Here is a 27,668-nt window from a genome sequence, read left to right on the forward strand (position 1 = left end):
TTTCTCTTTTTCGCAGGCTTTTTCACTACCCGATGTCGATGCCTTTGACGATGGAGAGGGGGAGGAAAGAGGAGCATCTCCCGACTCACCTGGTAGACGTTTTTTCAACACCACTTTTTGAATCGACCCAGCCGGAGACGATTGTGTTGAAGAAGATGGTGCTGGTAAGAGCTGTATTTTGAACAATTGTTCCATTTTCTCCAGCCAGAGACGACGGCCCTTCGATGTCATGGTGGCACATAAGAGGCAAGCCCTAACATCGTGGGTCTCACCAAGGCAGAGGACACAATCTTGGTGAGGGTCGGTAATGGACATGTTCCTGGTGCACTTAGGGCACTTTAGGCCGGACAACCGTCGACGACCAATGACCAGGGACCAAATACTCGGTGAAAACTGAACGGAACCGCGAGAAAAGGTGAAAAAAACTTACCGCGATGGTATACTAAGGGGAGACCCTTGCGGCTGAAGTTTTTCTAAACTTTTTTTTTTTTTAAGTTAAAGTTGTGGAGAATTCTCCACAGAACTCCTAGGAACCGCGAGGCTAACTGCTCCGCGGAAAAAAGAAGACTGAAGGGAGACCCCTGTGGCAGGGAATATCATGGCATGCTGGGCATGCTCAGTAGGCACTCTGGTGCCAGTCAAAAGTTTCATAGAAACTATGAAAGAAGTTTTTCCGTACATAGGGCTCCATTACTGATGTCACCCATATGTGAGGACTAGCATCTTGCTTGTCCTGGGATAAACTGAATGACAAAGAACACCCCACTCCTCACACCAGGCTTCAAAAACTCTCCAAACCCACACATAAGCCAAGGAAGTGAAGAACTTATGAGCATGGAGTAAAATGGTAATCACCGCAGAGGAATAACCACTCTAACAACCTCTCAAGGGCCAAACCATAAGACAGAATAGAGTCGGATCTTCGTGAAGAACAGGTCCCTGCTGTAACAGGTCCATGTGCAGCGGAAGACAAAGAGGGGCCTCCACCAGGAGTTGTCGCAAATCAGCATACCACGGATGCCTGGGCCAGTCCGACGCCACCAGGAGTACTAGCCCCCTGTGGCCTTCGATCTTCGAATTATCCTACCTAGCAAGGGCCATGGAGGAAAGGCATAAAGCAATCTGTCTTCTGGCCAGACCTGTATGAGAGTGTCTATTCCCAGGGACCATGGATCTCTCCTGCGACTACAGAATCGAAGAACCGTCGCAATTCGAGAAGTCGCCAGCAGGTCTAGGAACGGAAGGCCCCAGTGATCCACAATCAGATGAAACACCTCGGCTGACAACACCCACTTTCATGGGTCCAGAATCTCCCTGCTGAGAAAGTCCACTGTTACATTGCCTTTTCCTGTAATGTGAGAGGCCAAGATCACCTGCAGATGACCTTCCACCCATTCCATAAGCTGGTTTATTTCCTGCAACATTTGCTGTCTCTTGGTTCACAAAACAAGTATTTTATGGAAGCAAACAAATTAGACATTAGTTACTCTAATTTTATGACCCTTGTTTTCCACCTTGGGCTGTGGCTAGGAAAGAAACTAGAAATAAAAACAAAAGGTTTGAACATTACAGGCCGAATTTTAAAATGCCTGTGCGCGTAAAACCCAGGGTTTGCGCAAACCCCAGTACGCTCACAAGTGCCGGGCTGGGACAGCGCCATTGTACGGTGCCGATGACTCGCGCACCAGCCAGTATGCGCAGCTTACTTCAATTCCGGCCCTGAACTTGTAAAAAAAAAAAACAAAAAACAGATAGATAAGTAGGTTTTAGGAGGTGGGGAGGAGAGGAGGGAGGGGGTTTAGGTAGGGAAGTTCCCTCCCAGTCTGCTCCTTAATTGAAGCAGACTGAGAAGGAACTGGGGAAGGCCAGATTGCATCGTCGTGCCAAAACTTCAAAAGTTCACCCCCTCTTGCGCATGTCGCCCGCATGTGCGGATTATAGAATCCGGTGCACATTTACGCGCGGCCATCCTATTTTATAACATACGTGCGCCAGCGCACATTATAAAATCAGCGTGTGCATGAGTCAGGAATCGCACGCACATAGACACGCGCATATGTTTGAAAATCTACCCCAAATGTATTTATTGGCCACAAAGGAAAAAAAAAAAAAACTGCATTGCATTTTATAGGCAATGAAACACATAGATGGATCGGTATGAACAAATTTTATTGAAGCTTGCCCGACTCTGGCCGGGTTTCGCTCAAAGAGCTGCCTCAGGGGCTAGTAAAACATATAAAATGACACGCATACATATAAAATTAAAACCACAAATAAAATGTACATCTGACCTCTATAAATAATATTCACAAAAAATATATAAATAATAAAACATATTAAAACATGTAATACAACTATAAAACAGACTGAATACAGTTATCAATATTATTAAACTCTGAGGGTCAAACATTGTATATTGTCTCATAATTCTGCTGAATGATACTTGTATGTGTGTATGCTAATTACATGGGCATACACTGAAAATGAAGATATGATCTCAGTGGTGTGTACGTATAAATCTAAAATAATACTATAATAATACAAACATGAGCACTAAAATAAATATATATGAAAGGCAAAAATATCCAGTGTGAAGTAAAATAAAATAAAAACAAATAAAATAAAATAAAAAATAAAAACTGAATAATAATAATAAAGTAGATACCTTACAAGCCACATGAATTGGCTTAAAACAACACAAAGTGCAATCAGGAGGAGGTTGCTTAAAATTCGAAGCAGAGCTTTTAATGATATCAGTATTGCATACCTTCAAAAAGAAGGACTATTATATATGAATATTTGTCAAATGATATCTTTTTTTTAAAAAAGGGACTATATAATACATATATGTATATATCAACTGGTGTAGCATCTAGTAAAATTTTTTTTTTTGAGAGAACATAATTAGTTATATGACTAAAAGAATTCAATGAGACTTGTGAGCTGGTGTAACAACTGTCCATCTTGGTCACCTTGGTTTTAGCGCTAAACCACAGCATGTATCAGAGTTGGTTTCAATAAACTAATAACAGGACATAACATGTAACTTTAAATATATATATCAAATTTATTTCGAGGCAGCCAAGTAGGTTTTGTCTTTCTAATTATATTAATCGCTAAACATAGGAGACAAAATAAACTTATCGGGCAAACTCTGGAGCTCGAAAACAAATGTGCCGGTCCCGTGGGTTTGACGCTAATCGTCGGCTTTTAATAAAATCAAACATTAAACAATAAATACCAAAGTTGTGATCCAAACATCGTCAGTATGTTATTTCAATATATATGTATATATGGTTTTTAAGTTATGTAAACTATCATATTATCGATTGAAATTTGAAACTAAATTCAACAAAGTTGGTATCGTTGCTATAAAGAGAATAATAGAATTCCCAAGCATCTTTTGTTGCCCATAGCACTCAACCTATGTATAGTTGATACAAATAAAGTAAAATGCGAGTTTTGTAACAATTGCCAAAAAGTTTTGGCGCCAAATATCTGCGTCCGGTGTAACTGCATAGTTGAGGACTCATAATGGGGTAAAGAACTTAATATTATGCCGATACTTTAAAAGAATGTGTGTAGAGCTACTCACCAATTGACGAAGACATACGGAGAAAGAAAGCTCGCAAAAACGCTCAACAGTGAGTTCTCACAAATTTGAGTGGGCAGACAGACCGGTGAACTTTATAGCTCTAGCAAGTCTCGCGATACTTCACATTATATATATATGTATGAAATATCGTCTATTGCTACACCACAATCTTCTATGTATAACAAGTTTGAAAAAAGCATTGCTGTAAATGAGAAAAGGATATATACATACATGTATATGTATAAATAATTGATATTATATATAATAAATATAATATAATAAATTCCCAAAAAATAGTAGTGCTTCTTTATTACAGTTTTCACCTCCATATCTTGGTTTTTATGTATGTATTTTCATGTTTTCCGTTGTCACCTCAATTTATTTTCTATTTATTTCCTATTTTATTTTCTAATTTATATAGGTTTTACAACCTTAATGACCTTCACTTTCCATTTTTTATTTTTATTTATTTTTTATTTTTTGGTAATTTATTATATTTTGTTAATTTTTGGTATTTGCTTAGTTTTTTTAATCTGTATAGAGGTTGGTTCATTCAGTTTTTTTGATGTGATTATGTGGTAATATGATTTGATACATTATTCTATCATGTTTATACACATATATATAATATCAATTATTTATACACATACATGTATATATATATCCTTTTCTCATTTACAGCAATGCTTTTTTCAAACTTGTTATACTTAGAAGATTGTGGTGTAGCAATAGACGATATTTCATACATATATATATAATGTGAAGTATCGCGAGACTTGCTAGAGCTATAAAGTTCACCGGTCTGTCTGCCCACTCAAATTTGTGAGAACTCACTGTTGAGCGTTTTTGCGAGCTTTGTTTCTCCGTATGTCTTCGTCAATTGGTGAGTAGCTCTACACACATTCTTTTAAAGTATCGGCATAATATTAAGTTCTTTACCCCATTATGAGTCCTCAACTATGCAGTTACACCGGACGCAGATATTTGGCGCCAAAACTTTTTGGCAATTGTTACAAAACTCGCATTTTACTTTATTTGTATCAACTATACATAGGTTGAGTGCTATGGGCAACAAAAGATGCTTGGGAATTCTATTATTCTCTTTATAGCAACGATACCAACTCTGTCGAATTTAGTTTCAAATTTCAATCGATAATATGATAGTTTACATAACTTAAAAACCATATATACATATATATTGAAATAACATACTGACGGATGTTTGGATCACAACTTTGGTATTTATTGTTTAATGTTTGATTTTATTAAAAGCCGACGATTAGCGTCAAACCCGCGGGACCGGCACATTTGTTTTCGAGCTCCAGAGTTTGCCCGATAAGTTTGTCTCCTATGTTTAGCGATTAATATAATTAGAAAGACAAAACCTACTTGGCTGCCTCGAAATAAATTTGATATATATATTTAAAGTTACATGTTATGTCCTGTTATTAGTTTATTGAAACCAACTCTGATACATGCTGTGGTTTAGCGCTAAAACCAAGGTGACCAAGATGGACAGTTGTTACACCAGCTCACAAGTCTCATTGAATTCTTATAGTCATATAACTAATTATGTTCTCTCAAAAAAAAAATTTTTACTAGATGCTACACCAGTTGATATATACATATATGTATTTATTATATAGTCCCTTTTTTAAAAAAAAAGATATCATTTGACAAATATTCATATATACACTTCAACGATTTCCGTACAGTCCTCCAAGCTATTATTTTATCGAAGATCGACTATTGTAATGCGCTCTTACTTGGCATTCCTGCATCACACACTAAGCCTCTTCAACTCCTACAAAATGCCACCGCTCGGATTTTGTCAAACACGAAGAAAAGAGATCACATCACCCCCACACTTATTGAATTGCACTGGCTCCCTATACAGTCACGAATTCTTTACAAAACACTCTCGATCATACACAAGAGTCTAGTAAACTCTAACCTCAACTGGATTAACCCCCCCCCCCTCACCCCGTACATCCAAGAGACCTACCTGCCCCAGCACTCCAAGGTGCACTCCATGCCCAATCTATCAAATCTTTTAAACTCTCCTCTACTATCAACAGAGCCTTCTCTCTTGCCGCCCCCACCTTATGGAACTCACTGCCCCATGATATTCGCATAGAGACTTATACCCCCACTTTCAAAAAGAAACTTAAAACCTGGCTCTTTCGGCAAGCCTACTCCATCTCACCCCCTATTACATAAACCCCTTTGTGAAATGTTAGACTGATTTCCTGGTATGAACAGCTTTATGTCTGCTGATTTTGTACTTTGCACTACCATGTATATAGTTATAGTTATAATTATTATTCTATTCCATAGCATCTACCCATTGATGCTTGTTATATCTTAGGACTCCTCCCAAAGATTATTTACATGTTGCCGAGTTCACTATGTTATCTGTTATATGTAAGGGCAATGCCCAAAGTTTTGTTTCACTGTGAACCGATACGATGTGCGAACGGATATCGGTATATAAGAAATGTTAAATAAATAAAATAAATAAAATATAATAGTCCTTCTTCATTTTGAAGGTATGCAATACTGATATCATTAAAAGCTCTGCTTCGAATTTTAAGGAACCTCCTCCTGATTGCACTTTGTGTTGTTTTAAGCCAATTCATGTGGCTTGTAAGGTATCTACTTTATTATTATTATTCAGTTTGTTTTTCTTATTTTATTTTGTTTTTATTTTATTTTACTTCACACTGGATATTTTTGCCTTTCTTATATATTTATTTTAGTGCTTATGTTTGTATTATTATAGTATTATTTTAGATTTATACGTACATACCACTGAGATCATATCTTCATTTTCAGTGTATGCCCATGTAATTAGCATACACACATACAAGTATCATTCAGCAGAATTATGAGACAATATACGTTTGACCCTCACAGTTTAATAATATTGATAACTGTATTCACTCTGTTTTATAGTTGTATGACATGTTTTAATATGTTTTATTATTATTTATATATTTTTTGTGAATATTATTTATAGAGGTTAGATGTACATTTTATTTATTTGTGGTTTTAATTTTATATGTATGTGTGTCATTTTATATGTTTTACTAGCCCCTGAGGCAGCTCTTTGAGTGAAACACGGCCAGAGTTGGGCAAGCTTCAATAAAATTTGTTCATACCGATCCATCTACGTGTTTCATTGCTGACAGCCATCTTGGATAGGCTACCGGTTTGTTTTCTTGGACCATTGCATTTTATAGGTACAAATAACAACGAGTAAGTCACATACAGTGAAAGAATAATTTGCATTTAAGAAAGTGTTTGTTAGCCAAAAAGGATAGCAGTGCAGCATTTGATTGGTTAATGTGTTCTCCCTGCCCTCTAATGCTAATCAGTACAATACAATTGGCTTGCCTCTGAGTTATTCCCCAAACCACTTTAAAATTAAAATTATGTTAGGTCATGTGATGTAGTGAGAGCAAGCAGATGTGTCCTGATTTGCTCCAGTGCCCCACTCCCCAAATTTATTTATTTGTAGGGTTTTTAGATCTTTTTTAAATGTTTTTTGGTTGTGCTGGGTCCTCAGTTCTATGGGTAGGGTGTTCCAAGTTTTGGGGAAAGCAATGGAAAATGCTCTCTCTCTCGCGTAGTTGAAAGATGAACGTCTCTTAAGGTGGGGATGTTTAGGAATCCTGTGTTGTTTTATTTATTTATTTACTTTTATATACCGGTGTTCGATTTTACATATCACATCGGTTTACATTTAAACAAAATTTGCAGTTTGTTGTTGGACCATAGGTTTCTTTGTGGTTTTTGGGGGGTTATGTTTAAGCCTTTTAGACCATGAAGATCATCATCTAAGATTTTATGAATGATGGTCATAGATTTGTAGGTAATTCATGCAGAAATAGGAAGCCAGTGAAGAGAGGTTAAAATGGGTGTAATGTGTTCGTTTCTTTTTTTTCTGGTAAGGATTCTGGCAGCTGAGTTCTGCAGTATTTGGAGTGGTTTGAGGGATGATGAAGGGATTCCAATAAGTAATGAGTTGCAGTAATCGAAGGTGGAGAAAATAAGCAGTTGGAGGAGGGTTCTGAAGTCAGAAGGGTTGAGAAATGGCTTTATGTGTCTTAGGGTTAGTAGCTTGTGGTATCCTTCTTTCGTTTTATTTACAATGTGGGGTTTGAAAGAGAGTTCGGCGTCGATGGTAACTCCAAGGTTCCTGGTATGGGTGGTAGGGATTATCGTTGTCATTTGTTTATCTAGGATTGTAAGGGGTGGCGGAGTTGGATTGGGTTTTTTATCCATGAGTATGATTTCAGTTTTGTCGAAGTTGATTATGAGTTTAGTAAGTGCTTGATTGAGATAAGTAGATCTGATGTTTTTTGTATGCATCTTCAATTGAGTTTTGAATGGGAATTAGAAGCTGAATGTCATCAGCGTAGAGGAAATGTGAGATTCCATGATCTTTTAGTAGTTGGCAGATGGGTAGGAGGTAAATGTTGAAGAGGGTAGCGGATAAGGCTGAACCTTGTGGAACTCCAGTTTTGAGGTCAATCATTTTTGATGGGGTATTGTTGATCACTACTTGGTATGAACGATCAGAGAGGTAGGACAAGAACCATTGTAATGTAGTACCAGAAAGGCCAATGTTTGACAGTAGTTCTAACAGTATATTGTGGTTTACTGTGTCGAAAGCGGCTGATAGGTCAAGGAGTATGAGTAGGTATTTTTCACCTTTGTCAAAGCCTCTGATGATAATGTCATTTAGGGATATGAGGAGAGATTCTGTATTTAGGTTTTTTCTAAATCCATATTGGGATGGATGTAGGATGTTGTTTGTCTCCAGATAATCATCTAGTTGAGTGTGTACAACTTTTTCAATGGTTTTGGCCAGGAATGAAAGGTTTGATATAGGGCAGTAGTTGGTAAGGATTTCTGGATCTAGGTTGTTCTTTTTGAGGATTATATGATGATAGCAGATTTGAGGCATTTGGGGTAGTAGCCTTCAGTCAATGATAAGTTGACTATTTTGGTGATGGTTTTAGAAATGGTTGGTTCGATTGTTTTGAGGGAGGTTATTGGGATGGTGTCCAATGGATGGTTGGCTGGGTTCATTTTGTTTATTATAGTTCTAATTTCAAGAGTGGAGGAGATGTCAAAGTTTGACCAGGATGAAGTTATCATGCTGTTGAGTTTGATGTTCTGGTTGTTGTTGGTTATGTTGGATTGGATGAGATGAGCTATTTTGTTGTTGAAGAAGTCCGCAAAGTCATCACTTCCATGTTTGGTGCATGTAGAATCTTAGGTGGTTTTGGTAAGTTTTTGAACTATTGTGAATAGCATTCTGGGGTTATGATGAAATTTGGAGAGTTTATTGGAGAAAAAAATTTTTTTGCATTGTTGATGATATTTTTGTATTGAGTAAGATTGTTCCGATAGTTATTTAGTGTGGTAGGGTTTTTGTTTTTCCGCCATTCTCTTTCTTTTTTTCTGAGTAGACATTTGGCAGTTCTGATATTTTCATTGTACCATTGGTTGTTGTGTTTGGACTGTTGTTTATATTTTGTAATGGTGGGATTAATGTTGTCTGCTACTTTTTTTGTGATATTTAGCCATGATAAGATAGCATTATCGGCGTTAGATAGGTTGATGTTTATTAGTTCTGATTGAAGAGTTTTTTGTAGGAGATCTGTGTTAAATGGTGGACGGTAAGATATTACTTTTGGGGTGCTTTGAGGCGTTTTTAGGTTGAGGTTGGCGAGTAGTTCAGCTTGGATTAGGTGATGGTCAGACCAAGGTATTTCTTTGGTGTGAGTAGAGAAAGATTTCCAAATTTCAGTACTGATAAAGATGAGGTCAATTGTGTGACCTGCTTTGTGAGTTGGAGATTGGATTATTTGTTTAAGATTTAGAGCTGAAAGTGCATCAATGATCGTTTGGCAGGTTTTAGATTGGGAGGGTAAGTTGAAGTGTATATTGAAGTCGCCAAGTAAGATGATGGGTTTGTTGAGGGAGATGTTATTTATTAGAAATTCAATTAGAGGTGAGCAGTTTTTCTCAAGTGCTCCTGGTGAAGAGTAGACGATGCATATCTGAAGTTTTGATCATCATTGCCATCCCTCTGGCATCAGTTTGGGTTTTTCTTCACATCTAGAGCTCACCCCTCTTCATATCTCTCGCCGGGCCGGCTGCATCATGGAACAGAATGATATATGGCAGCAAAAGCGGTCAGGAAGGACAGGCCAAAAGCTGCTGCGAACAACCTCAACCTCCCAGCCCTCAACTGCATTACCGGAAGCCCCAGGCGACACAATGGGAATTGCAGCAATGATTTTCAGCCGTGGATGAAAAACTGGGTAATCTGCACACACATTTCGACGAGCTTCAGTCACTCTTATCTGACCATACTCAACGGTTGACCGATGTGGAAATACAAATCGGGTCGGCCGAAGACCTGTTACAGACTCTGGAGATGAGGTACGCTCCACTCAGCTGGATTTGGAAAAACATGAAGCCAAGTTGGAGGATCTGGAGAATCGCTCCTGTCTGAGCAATCTCCAGATCATTGGCTTCCCCGAATCACTCCCGGAAAGGGATATGCGCTCTTTCTTCGAGGATTGGCTAAAGCAGGCCTTTAACTCCCCAAATCTGCTGGCGGGCCTCCGGACTGAGAGAGCACACCATGTGAGCAGTCGGCCTACTGATCACAACAGACCCTATCCAATCCTGGTGAAAAATCTTGGACTATCATCATAAAGAACTTCTGCGCTTATTCAAGCAGAGCCGAACCATAGAATATGAGGGGGGAAAAAATCCTATTTTTCCTGGACTATTCTCCTGCATTTTCGGCACGCCGCCGCCTATTTGTGCCATTATGCTCTCAACTAGCAAGACATCAGGTGCGCTTCACTTTGCAGTACCCGGCGAGATAGAGTTCCCTATGATAACCAAACTCATCTCTTTGATTCAGCGACCGAGGCCCATGCTTTCTTTCACTCCAGGCTGAAAGAAACAGAAGCTCAGGCTCCTCAGACCGTGATATCTGCTATATCTTGGCCTCGGATCCAGTCAGTCATTTTCACAGTAACTATGTCAGAGACTTCTCTATGAAGGAGGGACAGTTCCTTTTCTTTTGGTTTTTCTTTGTGAGAGTGGGGCCCTATTGCATCCGATCAGTGACCTCCCTAGGCATGCTTAGTTGTGCTCTCATAGTTGGTTTTTTTGTTATGGTTTGTGGTTTGGGGGAGGGGGTGGGGGTGGGGCGGGAGGTTGAAGGGAGTTGGGCAGGGAGTAGGACAGAGGTAGTGGGCCTTGTGTGAAATCTATCATTGTTGGGAGGATATGGTCTCATTTTTTCTCAGGGTAGAGTGGCTCATCAAGCTCTGCTGGGACATGGGCTTAGGCGAGAGGGCCCTGTCCCTAAACTTGTTAAGAATTCTATGATTTATTCTTTCTATTTCAACGTATGCCGCTATGACTCAAACTACGCAATGTGTTACTTGGAACGTCTGTGGCTTGGGCTGTGTTACTAAATGCTTCAAGGTCCTACAAACTTTGCACTGTTAGAAGTCACATATTGCAATGCTACAGGAAACACGGCTGTCCCAATTTGATCATCAGAAACTTTGATGTCAATGGATGGGGAAAGTCTATGCTGCTCAAACAGTGGCAGGGAAAGCGGGTGTAGAAATTTTGATAGGGAAATCTCTTCCCTTCCAAAATACGTATGTCTTTGCTGATCCCGAGGGACGGTATGTGCTTGTGGAGACCCAGAGTTTTTTGCAATATTTATGCCCCAAATATTTACTCCCATACATTCTTTCAGAAGCTAGTTCAACTTTTGCCACCATTCTTATATGTTCCCATGACTATAGGTGGACAGCTGGTGGGCGCTCCACCCTCTTGATAGGGAATTTACTCATATTTCTTAATGCATGCTACACAACCCCGCCTTGATTACTTCCTGGTTGATAAAGGGACTTTTGCTAAAGTGCAGGACTCCCACATCGGGCCATGCATCGGTCTGGCTTGATGTGGAGGGCTTTCACTCTGACCCTTCTCGGCGTTTCTGGCGGTTTCCAAAATTTCTCTATAAAGACCAGCAGTTCCGTGTTTATATAAAAAAGAAGTGGCAGGAATATGTTCTCTTTAATTCCACACATGTGGACTCGCCCGTTCTATTCTGGGAGACTGCAAAAGCGGTGTTGAGAGGGAACATTATATCATATATGGCCAATAAAAACAGGTCTTTAACTCTGGAAATTCTAGCTCTTGAAAAGCATCTATATGCAGCTAAGCGTCGCTATGATGCCCACCCCACCACTTCGTGCAACAATTTTTTGACCTTCAGGACACTTACAATATTCTTTTGCATCAACGTACGAAGAAAGGTCTGATGTATTATAAGGGCTGTTTTTTCCTCTATGGCAATAAGGTGGGGTGGACTTTAGCCAACTTGGTCCGTTGTGAAAAAGGGGCACCTTTAATAACTGCTTTATACAATGCTGCGGGGCAATTGGTGAACTCTGGCCCTGATATATGTCATGTTTTTCAAGATTTCTATCGGCAGTTATATACTGCGGCCTCAAGCTCTAAGGGCAATAAATAGCGCTATCTGGAAACAGTGGACCTGCCACATCTCTCAGATTCGCAATTACAAATTCTTAATAGCCCTATGAGCTTACAGGAGGTTACTGCTGCACATTTTCTCAAAGCTCCGGGATCTGATGACTTGCCCGCCGAATTTTATAAATTACTAGCCCAAGAAACTGTGGTCCCCCTAACTGAAATGTTTCATGCTCTCACTGACTCCTAGCAATTCCCGCTATCTCCTAATACAGCTATGATTACAGTAATACCCAAGGGACGTCAGGATCTCACGTATCTGGCGGCATGTCACCCTATCTCCCTTATAAATTTTGATATTAAGCTATTGGCCAAAATTATGGCTAATCACCTGGGCAGGTTTCTCCCAGAGCTTGTGGGGAAAGAGCAGATTGGTTTCATTCGTTCCGGGCTGGAATACGGTCATGAACATTTGGAAACTATTAATATCCATAATAAAGAATTCTCTGGCCTCACTTCTTTTAAGCTTAGACGCAGAAAAAGTGTTTGATCAGTTAGAATGGAATTGTGTGTTTCGGGTGCTGGAAGCTTTCGGTATCTCTGGGTTTTTTCTCCAAACGCTGCAACACCATACTAGAGTCATTAAATGCAATAGGCTTTAGACAGATCATTAACAATCCAACACATAGAGCTGGACATACCCTAGATTTAATCTTCACAAACTCCTTCATACACCCTGACCCCCCCCCCCCCCACCACCACACACACACGTATCCCAATCCCTTGGTCCGACCACTACCTCATTAAAACCACCTGCTCCATTAAGAACCCTCTCACCTACACAAACTCTAAAAAAAAAAAAAAAAAGCAAGCAAAAGCGATGATCTCATCACAACCCTCTCTGACACCCTTGACAATTTAGATCTATCAGACGCAGACTCTGTGCTTTCATCCTGGTACAACCTCACCAACATAGTGGCTAATAAAATATGCCCACTACAAACCAGAGAAATAAACACCTCACAAAAAACAAAAATAAAACCCTGGTACAGCAAGAATTTAAAAAGATGAAACACAATCTTAGAAAACTAGAAAAGAGCTGGCGCAAAGATCCAGTACCCACACTCCTTGCAAAATATAAAACATCCCTTCATGGGAGTCACGTGATGTGGTGAGCTCAGTGGCAGCACAAAAGCTGAGCTCCGACCGCCGCCCCGGCTTCATCTCCACCCATCCTCCTCTTTTTTTCTCTATTTTACGGTACCGCGATCCCTATTGCGTCCTGAGCCGACACAGAATCGGGGAGAGTGGTCATCTTTCTCCCTATTGTATATGGCGACGAGGACAGCGCGCAAAGAAAAAGAAAAAGCGAGGCCCCCCGACTCCAAGATGGCCGCCGCAGCTCAGGAAGAGCCTGCCCTACCCGCCAAGTCCCTGGAGGACAAAATATCTCAGGCGGTGGTGGCTGCGCTGGATGTCCGGCTCCATCAGCTGTCGGAACAGATCGCAGAGGTGAGAGCCTCTCTAACAGACTTTGATTCCCGAATTGAGCGTGCCGAAGGGCGGGTCAGCCTTGTGGAAGACTATGTGGGGGCGCTCGAGCGCAAAGTGGCTGACTTGGAAAAGGCAGCGCTCACCACTGCAGAGAAGCTGGATGGATCTGGGAAACCGCTCTCGCCGCAACAATTTGCGATTTGTGGGTTTCCCTGAGTCTCTGGCAGAAGTGGATCTTCCTCACCTGCTGGAAGCATGGCTTCTGGGCTTTGTCCCCTCTCTGGCCTCTCCTTCTGTGGGACTGCTCGAACGTGCTCATAGAATCGGCAGGAAACCTGACGGTGATCAAAATCGCAGGCCCGGGGTCATTATTACCTGCTTTCTACACTTTGCCCACAAATCATTAGTCTTGCAGCATTATCGCAGGCAAAAAGAATTTTTGTATGAGACTTCAAAAATTTTGGTGTTTCAGGATTTTTCGCCTGCGGTCACCACCAAGCGGAAAGCTTTTCATGAGGTCTGCTCTGCGCTCATTGCCAAGAAAATTCGCTTCTCGCTTCTATACCCGGCTCAACTACGCATATCTTATCAGGGCTCCTCGCAGTCTTTTTCCTCAGCAGAGGAAGCGAAAGCATATGTACAAACTCTACAGGAATTACCTGGAGCTGATGTTCCCTGATTCTGTCAAGGATTTTTGGAGGATGGTTTTGGTCTTATTTACGGTTTGCCAGTCTCATCGGGTGTCGGAGTGTGTGAAACTCCGTGTTGAGTGATCCGATGCAAGTTTATTTCTTCCATGGATTCATGGGCTTATGACTTGATTTTTTCAGTTTTTTGCTTTTTCTTACCATGGGCTCATGGTGTTTGCATTGAACTGACCCCTTGAAATGGCCAAATTCCGGGCTCTTATTTGGTTTGTTTTTTTTCTCATGTAGCTTTTTCTGGTCTTATCCTTCCCTACAGCCGAATCTGGTAAATTTTAATTTGCACTGGAAGGATAGTTGAGCCCGGTCACATGCAGAATCTGGCTAATTTGTTCTGGGGACGTTGTTCGGGGTGGTGGTCGAGCACACTGAGGATACAGTGACTCCTGTTCTGATGTTCATGCTTTTGGGGGGGAAGTCTAGGTTCAACAGTTTCTGGTTCGGGGCACAACTCTTGCTCATGTTTTGTTTGGTTTTTGGCAGACCAGGAACTGGGGTGGGAGGGGGGGAGTGGGATGGGGGGTACAAAGAAATGTTTATATCTTTTGGTTTGGGATGACATAACTGTAAACATTATGAAGCTTGTATTACGATATTTGCGGGCCTGGAGGCTACCTATCCTTCGGCTGTCTGGGAATCTGCTGGAGATTCACTCTTGCTCTTTGCCATGGGTCTGAAATTTATATCTTGGAACGTGGCGGGACTGGGAACCCCGATTAAGAGGGAAAAGGTCCTTGCACATCTCCAGAAATTACACGCCAGTGTTGCATTTTTGCAGGAGACACATCTATCTTCTGGGGAGGTGGTTAAACTCCGAAAAAAATGGGTGGCCCAAGTTTTTTACGCCACGGGAACGACAAAGAGCAAGGGGGTGGCTATTCTTGTTAATAGAAATACTGCTTTTAAGGTTAAGGTAACGGAGGCTGATCCTAATGGGCGCTATATCATAGTTCAGGGTGATCTGATGGGAGCGGCCATAGTTTTAGTGTCTGTTTATGCTCCAAACTCCTATGACCATGTCTTCTTTAGTGATCTAATGTCTAGGCTATCTAAATATGGCTCCTGCCCTATTGTCCTGGGTGGGGATTTGAATATAGTAACTGATCCTCAATTGGATCGGTCTCCTTCCTTGGGCGGGCATCCACCGAGTGAGCGAAAAGGGCCGGTTTTCCTGTGTAAACATTTACAGTTGATGGATTTATGGAGGGTATTACACCCAGGGGAGCACGACTTTACTCATTTGGCACGTGCTCACTCTACGAGGACTCGCATAGACTATTTGTTAGTCTCCGAAAGCCTCTTTCCCAAATTTGAAAGGGCCTCTATTGGTTCCTTGGTAATTTCGGATCATTGTCCCGTGATCGGTGACTTCTGTATTCATGACTCCGCTACCCCTATGCAATGGAGACTTCCTACTCATCTGACTACTGATCCTGACTTTCCAAAATTTTTGAGGGGTAAATGGCAAGATTTCTTGTCCTTCAACGCTCAGCATACCACGGATCCTGTCCTATTGTGGGAAACTGCCAAATCCGTGTTAAGGGGGGAGATCATTAGTTATGCAAGTCACAAAAAAAGGAAAGCGGCGATGGCCATTATCTCCTTAGAGAAAAAATTGCAAGCTCTTAAATGCCAGATGAATAATGGGGAAAGTGAGAAGGTGCTCTCGCAATATAAAGCGGTCCAGCTAGCACTGAATAACCTTTTACATGCCAGAGCGGAACAGTCCCTACGCTTTAGGCAATATACTTTTTTCCAATATGGGAACAAAGCGGGTGGCTTACTAGCGCGTATTCTTAAGGCTCAAGAGTCTTCTAAATTTATAGCTAATCTGAAGGCACCTGGCGGGGATGTAAAATCTCAGTCTACAGATATTGCCCAGCTGTTTTCTGATTATTACCATAACTTATACTCTGCGGAGCCAGTAGATGAATTGGCCATTGCAGAATTCTTACGACACCTCCCTTTACCAGCTCTAACTGAGGAGCAGCGCCTCTCTCTGAATAGGTCCATCACGATCCCAGAAGTCCTGCTGGCTATCAAGGCTCTGAAAGACAATAAGGCACCGGGCCCCGATGGAATGTCTGCGACGTTCTATAAGGCTTTGTCGCAGGACATTGCCCCAATTTTACAATCCTTGTTTGAGGCGATGGCAACACAGGGCTCTATGCCAACCACGCTTCGTTCAGCAACGATTGTTGTTACCTAAACCGGGCCGTGATCCCTTACTGGCCTCCTCGTACCGGCCAATTTCCCTCCTGAACTTAGATATCAAATTATATGCCAAAATAATTGCCACGAGATTGCAGCCTTTTATGCCCCTGCTCATTTCCCCGGGGCAGGTTGGTTTTGTGTCGGGTAGGAGGTCAGCGGTCAATATCCATAAGGTCCAGGCTGCCCTGGAAAACTGCCATAAATCTTCTCTCATCGACCCACTGATTGTGACCTGCGATGCGGAGAAGGCATTTGACAGGGTAGCCTGGCCCTTCCTCAAACAGGTTCTCTCCAAGATGGGGTTTACGGGGCGGATCTTTGAGTATATTACCCTTCTTTACTCTAATCCCACAGCGAGAGTCTTAGTCAATGGTCTGCTGTCTCCGGAGTTCCGTTTGGGCAGGGGTACCAGGCAGGGGTGTCCCCTTTCCCCTCTGTTATTTATTTTAACGGTGGAGCCCCTGGTCTGTACCTTGCAACACTCTACGATGGTGGAGGGGATCCAGGTGGGGGAGCAGATTTACAAAACCCTGCTTTTTGCAGATGACATTCTTCTTCTCCTTACGCGGGCACACACCGCCCTCCCTGCAGCTTTGCGGGTCTTTTCTCAATATCAGATCCTCTCCGGCTTCAAGCTCAATCTAGACAAGACTGAGGCACTCGCATTGGATGGTGTGATGGCTGTGGAGTGGCCGGACTTTCCCGTGAAATGGGCAGGGACCACCATCAAATATCTGGGGATAAAGATTCATCCAAACCCTGACACTTGGTATGCTTTAAATATACCGCCAGCCATTGGTAAACTTATCTCTACCTTTAAGAGCTGGCACAACTTACCTTTATCACTGCAAGGTAGAATTGCTTTGGTTAAGATGGTTCTCGCCCCTCGTTTACTATACTTACTGTCCATGATTCCCTGCTTGCTGACCGCCAGGGACAATTGTAAAATACAGGCTGCCATCAGGGTTTTTGTGTGGAGGGGGAAAAGGGCCCGATTGGCCTACAGTACATTGACTGCTCCTAGAGTCCAGGGTGGCTTAGGGCTTCCTGATTTTTTGAGTTATTCTCTAGCGTCTAATCTCCGGTTTTTGGGGGATTGGCTTTTTGGCTCTTCCCACTATACTGATACGCCATTAATACGAGCCATATGCACCCCGTTGGACCCTCGATTTGTTTTACATACTCAGACAGTGGGGCAACTTGAGAGTCAGCTTCACTTTGGACTGGTCAGAACCATGAGGAAGACGTGGTCTCAGGTTCGTGCTAAGCTGGGTCTCCCCGCCAGAGTGTCCACACATTTTCCTCTAGCTAGTCTCAGACATCTCTCCTCTCCCCCCTAAGGCTTTTAATCTCTCTATCACTAATGGATGGCCCTTGGGGGAATTTTGCTTGCCTCACACGGGTTGCATACGTTCATTTCAACAATGTCAGGAACACCTGGGTATGCGGCCACAACATTTTTTACTGTATGGTAGTATTAGGGCAGCTTACTACACTGTGACAAAGGGGATCTCAGGTGGTATTGATTCTCCGCAATTTTCCAATTTGATAACTTGTTTTCTCACTAAAACTGCCTCCCTATCCTGTTTATATTCTTATTTGTGTGCTAATCATGATTATCATATTTATTCGTCTTTGATGCCTAAGTGGTCGTTGGACTGTAGAGAGACCTTGACTGTATCGATGCTTAAAGACGCCTATGCTTCTATCCCCAAAGTGGTAATAAACACTACTCTTCGAGAACTCCAGCAAAGGGTCTTTCACAGGACCATTATTTCTCCGGCTAGAGCTAGGACCATGGGACTCGTCGCGTCAGATGCTTGCCTTAAATGTCAGCAATCCAGGGCGACTGATACATTGTCTGTGGTCATGCAGCTTTATCCAGGCGTTTTGGGAGGACATTAGGAACACGCTATCTTCCATGTTGGGGTCTGATCTCGCTTGGTCCTGTTTCTTCTGCCTCTTAAATGTTGAGGTGGGGGAATCAAGTGTGTCTGTAGACAATGTTCTTTTGATATCCAAGGCCTGTCTTATTGCTAAGAAATGTATATTACTAAAATGGATTGAACCTACTGTGCCCACACGACAGCAATGGTCCCACCTTATGATGGAACTTTACCAGTTGGAATATGGCTCATTGTACAGGAAATACCTGCCTAATAAGAAGAGGCACTTTTGTGACATTTGGAGGGCATATTATGCTGTTCTTCCAGCGACTGTTCAACAGCTCTCACCTCTTCAGATGGACGTTCCTAGTCATACGTAGGGCGAGTGCCCGCCTTTGGGTATTTTGCTATTTTCTTTTATCCGTTCTACCAGAAAGAAGACGAAGAGCTCATGTCTGGTTCCTTATTGCACCTTGGATCTCAGGGGTCCTGCGTGCACCATATGGGATCTCCAGGTCTGCTGATGATGATAAGGCAGCCCCAGAGCAATGTACAAGCTTATGTTTATTTTGAAAATTACACCAAGTTTTTTATGTTTTATGTTTCTGTCCTATTTCCTGATCTTTGTACCAGGTGGGAGGGGAAGAGGGGGAGGGAATTTCTTGGGGGGGGGCTTGTTGTAGGGGGGGGTAAGGTAAAGAAAATTGAAAAATCTAATTGTTGAGGGTATCCTGTTTCATGTGATACTGACTGTTATGTTGGATGTTCTCTCAATAAAAACACCTTTAAAAAAAAAAAAAAAAAAAAAATCCCTTCATAACTACCGTGAAATGTTAAACAAAACCAAAAGAGATTTCTACGCCCTCAAAATCCACCAATTACAATATAATGCCCGAGCCCTTTTTGAATTTGTCGTAACCCTCACTAAAACACCACTTGGCTCATATTCCTGACGAAGAAGCCAGTACAAAATGTGAAGGCCTCACACTTTACTTCCAGGATAAAATCAACAAATTGATGACACGCTTTCCTTCAACCTCCCCACCCAGTAGAACTCCCCCCAAAAAACCTCCCCACAGAACTGAACTCATTCGAAACCACTGCCATATCAGAAATTGAATCTATTCTTAAGAAAACTAGACCGTCCTCTCATCCTTCAGACACCATCCCTACAAAATATCTCCTCTTCATCCCTAACATAATTGCCCAATCTATAGCCATCATTAACATCTCCATCACTCCAGACTCAGTCCCAAACCCCCTTAAACAAGCAATTGTCAAGCCTATATTAAAAAAATCTAAGCTTGACCCTTCTTATTTGTCTAACTACCGTCTGATCTCCAACCTAACCTTCATATCCAAAATCCTTGAAAAACAGTCAATCGACAACTCACAGACTATGTCGACAACCAGCTACTCCGCTCTCCTTCACAATATGGTTTCCGTAAATACCACAGCACCGAAACCCTCTTGCTGTCCTCAGCAGATCATCTCATTGAAGGCCTTGACAAAGGCCAATCATACATTTTGGCCCTTCTAGACATATCCTCGGCCTTCGACACCATCAACCATAACATTCTCTTACAGCGCCTCACCGAAATCGGAATAGCTGGAGTTGCCCTCAGCTGGTTTAAATCTTATCTTAGCAATAGGCAATACAAAATCAAAATTGGAGACAATGAATCCAAAGCAATCCCCCTGAATCAAGGTGTTTCGCAAGGCTCCTCCCTTTCCTCGACCCTATTCAACATTTATCTATTGCCCCTCTGCCACCTCCTATCGGATCTTGGTCTTCCACACTTTATATACACGGATGATGTACAAATACTCATACCAGTGACTGACTCCCTACCCAAGGCCATCAACACCTGGGAATCCACTCTGCTCTCAATTATCTCCTATCCAATATCCATCTTGCCCTCAATACTGCCAAAATAGAACTTATGCTCTTTTCACCTCAAAATAGCACTAACATCTCCCCCCCCTACACCATTCGCACCCCCCCCCCCCCTCAATTTCTCTCTCTCAGCATGCAAGAGACCTAGGTGTCACACTAGACAACCAAATTAACTTAAAAAAATTCATCAACTCTACACTGAGAGTGCTTTTTCAAACTACATACCCTAAAAAAAACAAACTCCTTCTTCACCTCACTGATTTTCGTACTGTACTACAAGCCACCATCTTTTCAAAAATTGACTACTGTAACACCCTCCTCCTAGGTCTCCCCAAAAATACTATTCACCCACTCCAAGTTCTTCAAAATGCTGCTGCCCTTATCCTCACTAACACTCGGAAAAATGGACACATATCACCCATCCTCAAGGAGTTACAGTGGCTCCCTATTGCCTCCCGCATTCAATACAAGACCCTCTCCATCATCCACAAAGCACTACACAACCCCGACATGAAATGGTTCAATGACTCCTTACTATTCCACACCACTTCAAGACCAACCAGAAATCAATACCTGGCCACCCTACGTACCCCTACTCCCAAACTCATTAACCTTGCAACCACGAAAGCTCGTGAGCTTTCCATAGCCGGACCTGCTCTATGGAACACTATTGCCAGTTGATCTACACCTAGAACTCTGCCCAAAGAAATTTAAGCAAAAACTGAAGACCTGGCTGTTTAAACAGGCATATACCTTAAATCCTGCCCCCCCCCCCCCAAATCCACTCGTCCCCTTGTCATGCCTAGCTCTCACCCTCCTATGAGTTCCATTTACTCTTATTTCCAGTGTATCCACCTTTCCTGCCTACTCTGCACATAGTACACAAAGTCAGGTTTTCCTGATAACCCTTTACATTGTATGTAATTATCTAGCTATCCAGTTAATAACCTGTCATATACATCTGTAAATTTGGATTACCCTGTACATAGTTATCTAACTTTCCAGCTCATAATTTGTCGTATTTATAAATTTCTCTGTAAAGCATGTTAAGCTAAGTTCATGCTGAATGTAAACCAATGTGATACTCCCAATGAATGTCGGTATATAAAAAGCATTAAATAAATAAATACATACTTTTCCGAGAACCCCGGGCTTTTATGCATGTCAATGGCTAAAGGTCCAGTGATTTTTTTTTTTTTTACTGGGAAGAGATACCCGCCATGGCTGCCCCTTATCGCCAATGCTATTCATTTTTGGAACCTTTTTTATGTAAATTCCGGACGAATCAGGATATCAGAGGGATCCCTATTAGACAACTGGTATGCCCTATTTTTAAACTTATACTAGCTCTTTTTTTTTTTTTTTTAGAAGTAGAGGACTATGGGCACGTAGCAGGTTTTAAATTGAATCTTGATAAATGTGAGGCCCTGCCTGTTAACCCAGCCGTGCATCGTGATTGGGTCGGTGTTTTCCCTATGAAATGGGAGTTGACATAACTTCGGACTTGGCCCATCTCGGGAAGCTTAACTTTGTTGTTTGCTTCAGGCAACCCAGCATATGCTTGCAATATGGCAGGACTTTCCGCTTTCTCTTCCGGCCGGGTCAGTCTTATTCAAATGACTCTTCTGCCTAAGTGGCTCTTCTTAGTCCAAACTGCCTTGTTTTTTCACCAACCAGGATTTGGCATACTTAGACTGTCTTTTACGTCGTTTTCTTTGGAAAAATAAACCACCCCAGCTTGCTTGGGCAACAATTCGCCAAAAGAGAGAGAGGAAGTTGGTCTGGGTCTTGCAGATTTGAATGCCTATAGTGTAGCATGTAGCCTCCATCATGCTGCTGATTGGTTATTAGAAACATCCTATTTTACTCTGCTCAAGTTTGAACAACTGTTTCTTACACCAGGTCTTACTCTCTGATATTTTTTACATGCTTCTCCACAGGTGGCCCCTAAGTTGCTGAAAATTGGTTCATTGTATTTTCCCTTACTCCAAGTGTGGAGTTATTTCTCTACAGCATAACGCTTGGACAGTAAAGTTTCTCAATTTCTCCCGCTACTTGGTAATCCTGATTTTATACCTGGGCTGACTAAAGGTATATTTTCCTGACAGGCTACCCAAGGGTTGAAGTGAGTTGGACAATTGCTCTCGGAGGAAGGTGAGATTAAATCTTTAGTGTGCAGAAGGAATTTGACCTACTTGAGACACACTTGTTTCTTATTTTCAGGCCCGGAGTTATGTCAGGTCCGTCTGGAACTCGGCCTGGTATAGTGATAAAAGAGCACTTTTATCCGATATTTTAGATATGGAAGAACCATTCCCCCATTCTATATCGTATTATTATAAACTTCTCCTGAGTTTGATGCCTAAGTTAAATTTTGCAGGTTTACTGGCGCAATGGCAGGGTGAACTTCCCTTAGATATGAATGCCTCTCAGTATGCCTTATGGTTTAAGCAAATTCCCACAACTGCCTATGGCCAAGTCCTTGGAGAAACCCAATATAAATTTCTTAATTGATATTATTACTCCCAGGTTCGGGCTCATTATCTCAAAATTGCCGTTTCCCCCATCTGCAAGAAGTGCACCCAATTTCCTGGCACCCTGACTCAAATTTTGGTGCTGTGTAAAAATTCAAGCTTTGTGGAAAGCAGTAATTGCCTATATTTCTCGAGTTGCTGGGATTCAATTCTCTTTGCAAACACGTCCTCCTTTTAGATCAATTGCGTGGAGTAGCCCTGGGGCAAAGGCACAAAAGATCGTGGATTTGGAAAATGTTATTGCTAGCTAGGAAAGCCATTCTTTACTATTGGGTAGACTGACATACTGGAAAAACCAAATCCACCTTCTTTGTCTGAATGAGAAACTGCCAAAGAAGACTGATAAATCTCATAAATCCCGAACGTTTTTGCTTACTTGGGATGTTTATATCAGATCTTTGCCCCATAGAACTCGCAGCTCCATACTTAATGATCTTTCTTTGCCCTCTGCTCACTAACTCTTCTTGGAATTGAAGACCGAAATCCACTGAGTTGGAGGAGGTGCAGCGATACGCCACAATTTTCAGGACCTTCACATACTTAGACCAATCTCATTGGGTGTGCACCTGATCCTCTATGAGGGGTTCCAGGGGTTTTCTTGTTAAGCCAAGTAAGTGGGTTTGGTCATTACACGGATCGCGTGACTGGCTGGTATATGTGGGCAAGTAGTAATTTAGCCTGATGCACTGTCAGAAACCATTGACATGTTTCTTCAAACTCTCTGTTCCCACACAGTATTGTTTTGTTATGGGCTTCCGATTTTCAATTTTCTTGTTTTCCAGTCCTTGTTTTTCATTCTAATTCTCTTCCACCTCAATTCCTTGTTGCCATGATTTTATGTGTACCCTGGTTTGAGAACAACGGTCTGTGGCTCTACTTTCCTTTTTGTTTTTTTATATTGTATTCTTTGATTTTTTTTACGTTATTTTTTATGCCAATTTTTAATTTTTGACATTTTTTAGATTTAAACTAATATGGAAAAAATATTTGACATACTACATTTTTTTTAATTTTTAGTCTCTACTTTCTGGTTGTCTTAAAGCTGATAGTCTTATTCATCTGCGATTCGGCTCCTCCTGACTATTGTGGGGGGCTTACAAAAGGTATTTTGTTATTCCCTTTCTGAAGATAATTACAGTAATGTTACAAGTTATTGTGTTATCACCTACTTTGAATAATACCATTCATGCACATTCTTTCATATGTGCATGAATTACATTTTTTCTGACTCTCTGACTGGTGGTTTTTTGGTGGTTTTTTAAGTCAGGGGTTGCCCCTGAAGAAGGCGACATCAGCTAAACAAGGGCCTTGTCAGGGATCTGACATCATATCCAGGTTATATATTATACCATTTCAGTTTTCAGTGTATTTCATTTCATAGCCAGGATACACAAAACATGGGGTTATCTCTTTCATGTATCTTAACAGCTATTATTAGTGAGGTTGTGGAGGTTACACATTTCTTTTGGATGATTATCAATACCATCAACTTCTAATGTTTAAAGAAATAACTTATTAGTTTATTCTACAATAAATGGTCGCTAGGAAATTGACCCGTGGCAGATTTTCAAAGGGATACGCACATAACCCCCGAAAAGCTGCCCCTGCGTGCGCTGAGCCTATCTTGCATAGGCTTGGCGGCATGCACAAGCCCCAGGACGCGCGTACGTCCCGGGGCGGTCCTGAGTCCTCCGGCACAGCAGCCTGTGCCGGGGAATGGCTAGCCGGCGCGGGCAGGTGTAACTTCGGAAACAAAAGATGGGGGGGGGGGGGGGGGAAGAGATGGGAAAATCGCTAAAAAAAAGTTCCCTCCAAGGCCGCTCCAATTTCGGAGTGGCCTTGGAGGGAACGGGGAAAGCCATCGGGGCACCCCTTGGGCTTGGCGTGCGCAAGATGCACAAGTGTGCGCCCCCTTGCGCGCGCTGACCCCGGATTTTATAACATGCGCGCGGCTGCACACAGGTTATAAAACTGGGCATAGATTTCATCGCGCCGGGTTGCATGAACAAATCTACGCCCGTGCATAAGTTTAAAAATCTGGCCCCCAGAGCACATTGTATATTGTGGGATATCCACAGCCAAGTTGTGACATTTGAATTTATTGTGATTTCTTAATCTATACCTACTTTGTGATATAAAAATGTATTGTGATTTTCAGTTCTGAATATGTTTATGTACACATTTAATATATTCGTCAGCTTATCATACCTAGGATTGACTTCTTTGATTCGCATTCCAATGTTATGATGTAACCCATTAAACGTATTTGCATAGGAATCAATCAGTGTTTATGTATGTTCTATACAATTACACATGCATTAATGTATTTGTGCCATATTAGGGATTTAATTGTATAGGTGCTCATTCATTTTAACGTTTTTTTGAATTATATGCCAATAAAGATTTGTTTTATATGACAACATATAGTATACACCTGTGCTCCTTTCTTCCAGTTGGGATTTTTCCGTTTATTAATTGAGCATTTCAGATAATACACATATTGCCTTACCTTTTGTAGTTTCATATACATACATACATACCCACCGTATTTTTTTCGCTTTTTTTTTTTTTTTTTTTAAATATAGCATATGGTTACTCTTACAGATGTCTTTTTTTCCTATGGATATCACAATGCACATTGGGCAATTAAATACTAATGGTAGCTAAAAATAATAAGGACCATCTAGTCTGCATAACTGTATTCCTAGTGCAATACTATAGATATCAGTTGATCCTCTAACCCCTATCCCACTTTCAATGTTATACAATCATACCCTGATAAAACCAACTACTGCTGTCAGTTGCTTCTCTATCAACAATATACAATGAATCTTTTCTGGCTACAGCTGAACACAAAATCTCAAAACAGCATCAAATAGTCTTTTATAGAAATCCTAAAGGCATGAATACAAAACACTAAGTTAAATGTCATGGATAGGCAAACAAATGTTACACCAAACAATAAATAAAAATATTACGTCTTACAATATACACTCTCATTGGTGCAATGGTGACATCCTGTGGTCAACGTCCTGTGCATTTCCTCAGTTTTCTGCTGAATACATACAGCTAACTTTTAAATACTCTGGTAATTATAAAGGATTTAGCCAATTTCTGTAAAAATATTACTACCACTTCTTGTTTTATTACCATTGTAAATAGAATCTTCACATGGACTAATTGGCAGACTACTGGTGCAAATTGCCCTCAGGGGATTTAAATATTAACAACCTATTTATAATTAGGGAGATTTTATTTGCCTATGTTAGCACAAATGACAAACAAAAATGATCACATATGGAAAAGAGTGCTTTAACATTCGCAGTATGTATACCACCTTTCATTTTAAGAAATTCCTACTGTGCGCTTTACACCTTCATATATGCGGTCCACATACATACAGACACCACTAGAGTAGAAAACATGGCTACTAATGTTATGCAACATTATGCAAATTAGAAATCTAGTGGCCTAAATCTTCTTTTTCATCCTAAGTGTTGTCAGTTACAGTATAGGAAGGATTACCCAGAATGTGCAACACAATACAAGAAGGAACTGTCCTTTGCACTGAAGTTAAGAAAAAATAATTAATAAAGAGTATGTGATGAAAACAAAGGAGGTACCATCCAACTGAGAAATAATGAAACAGATTGAAAACAAACCCAAAGATCTATTAAAATCTTTACACAGAAATCAGCAAAATCTGTTTACTACAGATAAATTAAACCCCTTACCTATTAAAGACTTGATATTTTCCAGGATTAAATCACTAGTTATGTTTCCAGACAAATCCTGACCCAGTTCTGCAGTCAGCTTTGCATAACCTTCATTCTCTTCTCTTAATAAATTGAACTTCTGTTGTTTATAACTGTAATTAAAGTAATGGAGTTTTATTCTTCATATTCATATTTTATTCTTCATATTCTTCATATTCTTCATATTTAAAGATTTGCACATAGGGCAGATTTGCAAATAGGGCAGATCTCGCCCTATTCAACCTGTTACCTGGAAACCGATGTGATATCTCGATCGAATGTCGGTATACAAAATAAATAAATAAATAAATAAATGTAGTCAGAAGAAACAGGTGCCATCGCCAACTAGTATTCATGCATCATTGTGTTTCCATTACACAGAAAACTTTAAATACAAAAATAAATTAGCCACTTCAACTTTTATCCACTTACACTAAATCTGGTTTAAGGCATACAAGCTGTCAAAAACATTAACATCTAAATTTAAAACCTCAAATAAATAATGATGCATATATTAGAGGACTAGTTACCAGTTACAGGTTAGTACATTCAAACCAAACTACTCAAGAGTGTTAATTATATTACAAAGAAAAACATGTCTTGTTTCAAGTGTTCATCTGATGTTAAGTAAAAGCAGCGAAAAAAATGATGTGCTGCTTTTCAGTCAAGTAGACAAACAGTTAAGGATAACATTGAAATATTCCAAAACATTTGGAGGTTTTTTAAAAAAAAGGTTATTTAGGTTTCCTTCAGATTTTCTGCTCATGCAAGCTGATCAGAGACATTGATAAGACTTAGTAGGGGAGTTGCAAGACAGGTGCCGCTCTAGCAAACAGTATAGGAAGGATAACAAAGTTACTTATGTTACTAACATAAGTAACTTTATTAAAGCACAAACACAGGGTTCTCATTAAAATTAAAGGTAAAATGATTTTTACACTGTTTAATCATTACAGCAGAAAAGACTGGAATGAGAGTCATATTATACTGACACTATATATTGTTTTAATTTTAAAGTTGTTTTTGGGGGGGAGGGGGGAGA

General features: G+C 40.9%; 1 protein-coding gene across 1 annotated transcript in view; it reads right to left on the reverse strand.

The window, feature by feature from the left end:
* The window catches only part of THOC2 (THO complex 2), a 780,683-nt gene that overhangs the window by 610,961 nt on the left and 142,054 nt on the right, over nucleotides 1-27,668 (reverse strand). Inside the window, exon 7 of the mRNA XM_029607862.1 lies at nucleotides 26,606-26,739. Within this exon, the coding sequence (XP_029463722.1) occupies nucleotides 26,606-26,739 (134 nt within the window). The remainder of the gene's footprint in view (nucleotides 1-26,605; nucleotides 26,740-27,668) is intronic.

This window comes from Rhinatrema bivittatum, chromosome 6 (genome assembly GCF_901001135.1).
Source record: "Rhinatrema bivittatum chromosome 6, aRhiBiv1.1, whole genome shotgun sequence".
NCBI classification, from domain to species: domain Eukaryota; kingdom Metazoa; phylum Chordata; class Amphibia; order Gymnophiona; family Rhinatrematidae; genus Rhinatrema; species Rhinatrema bivittatum.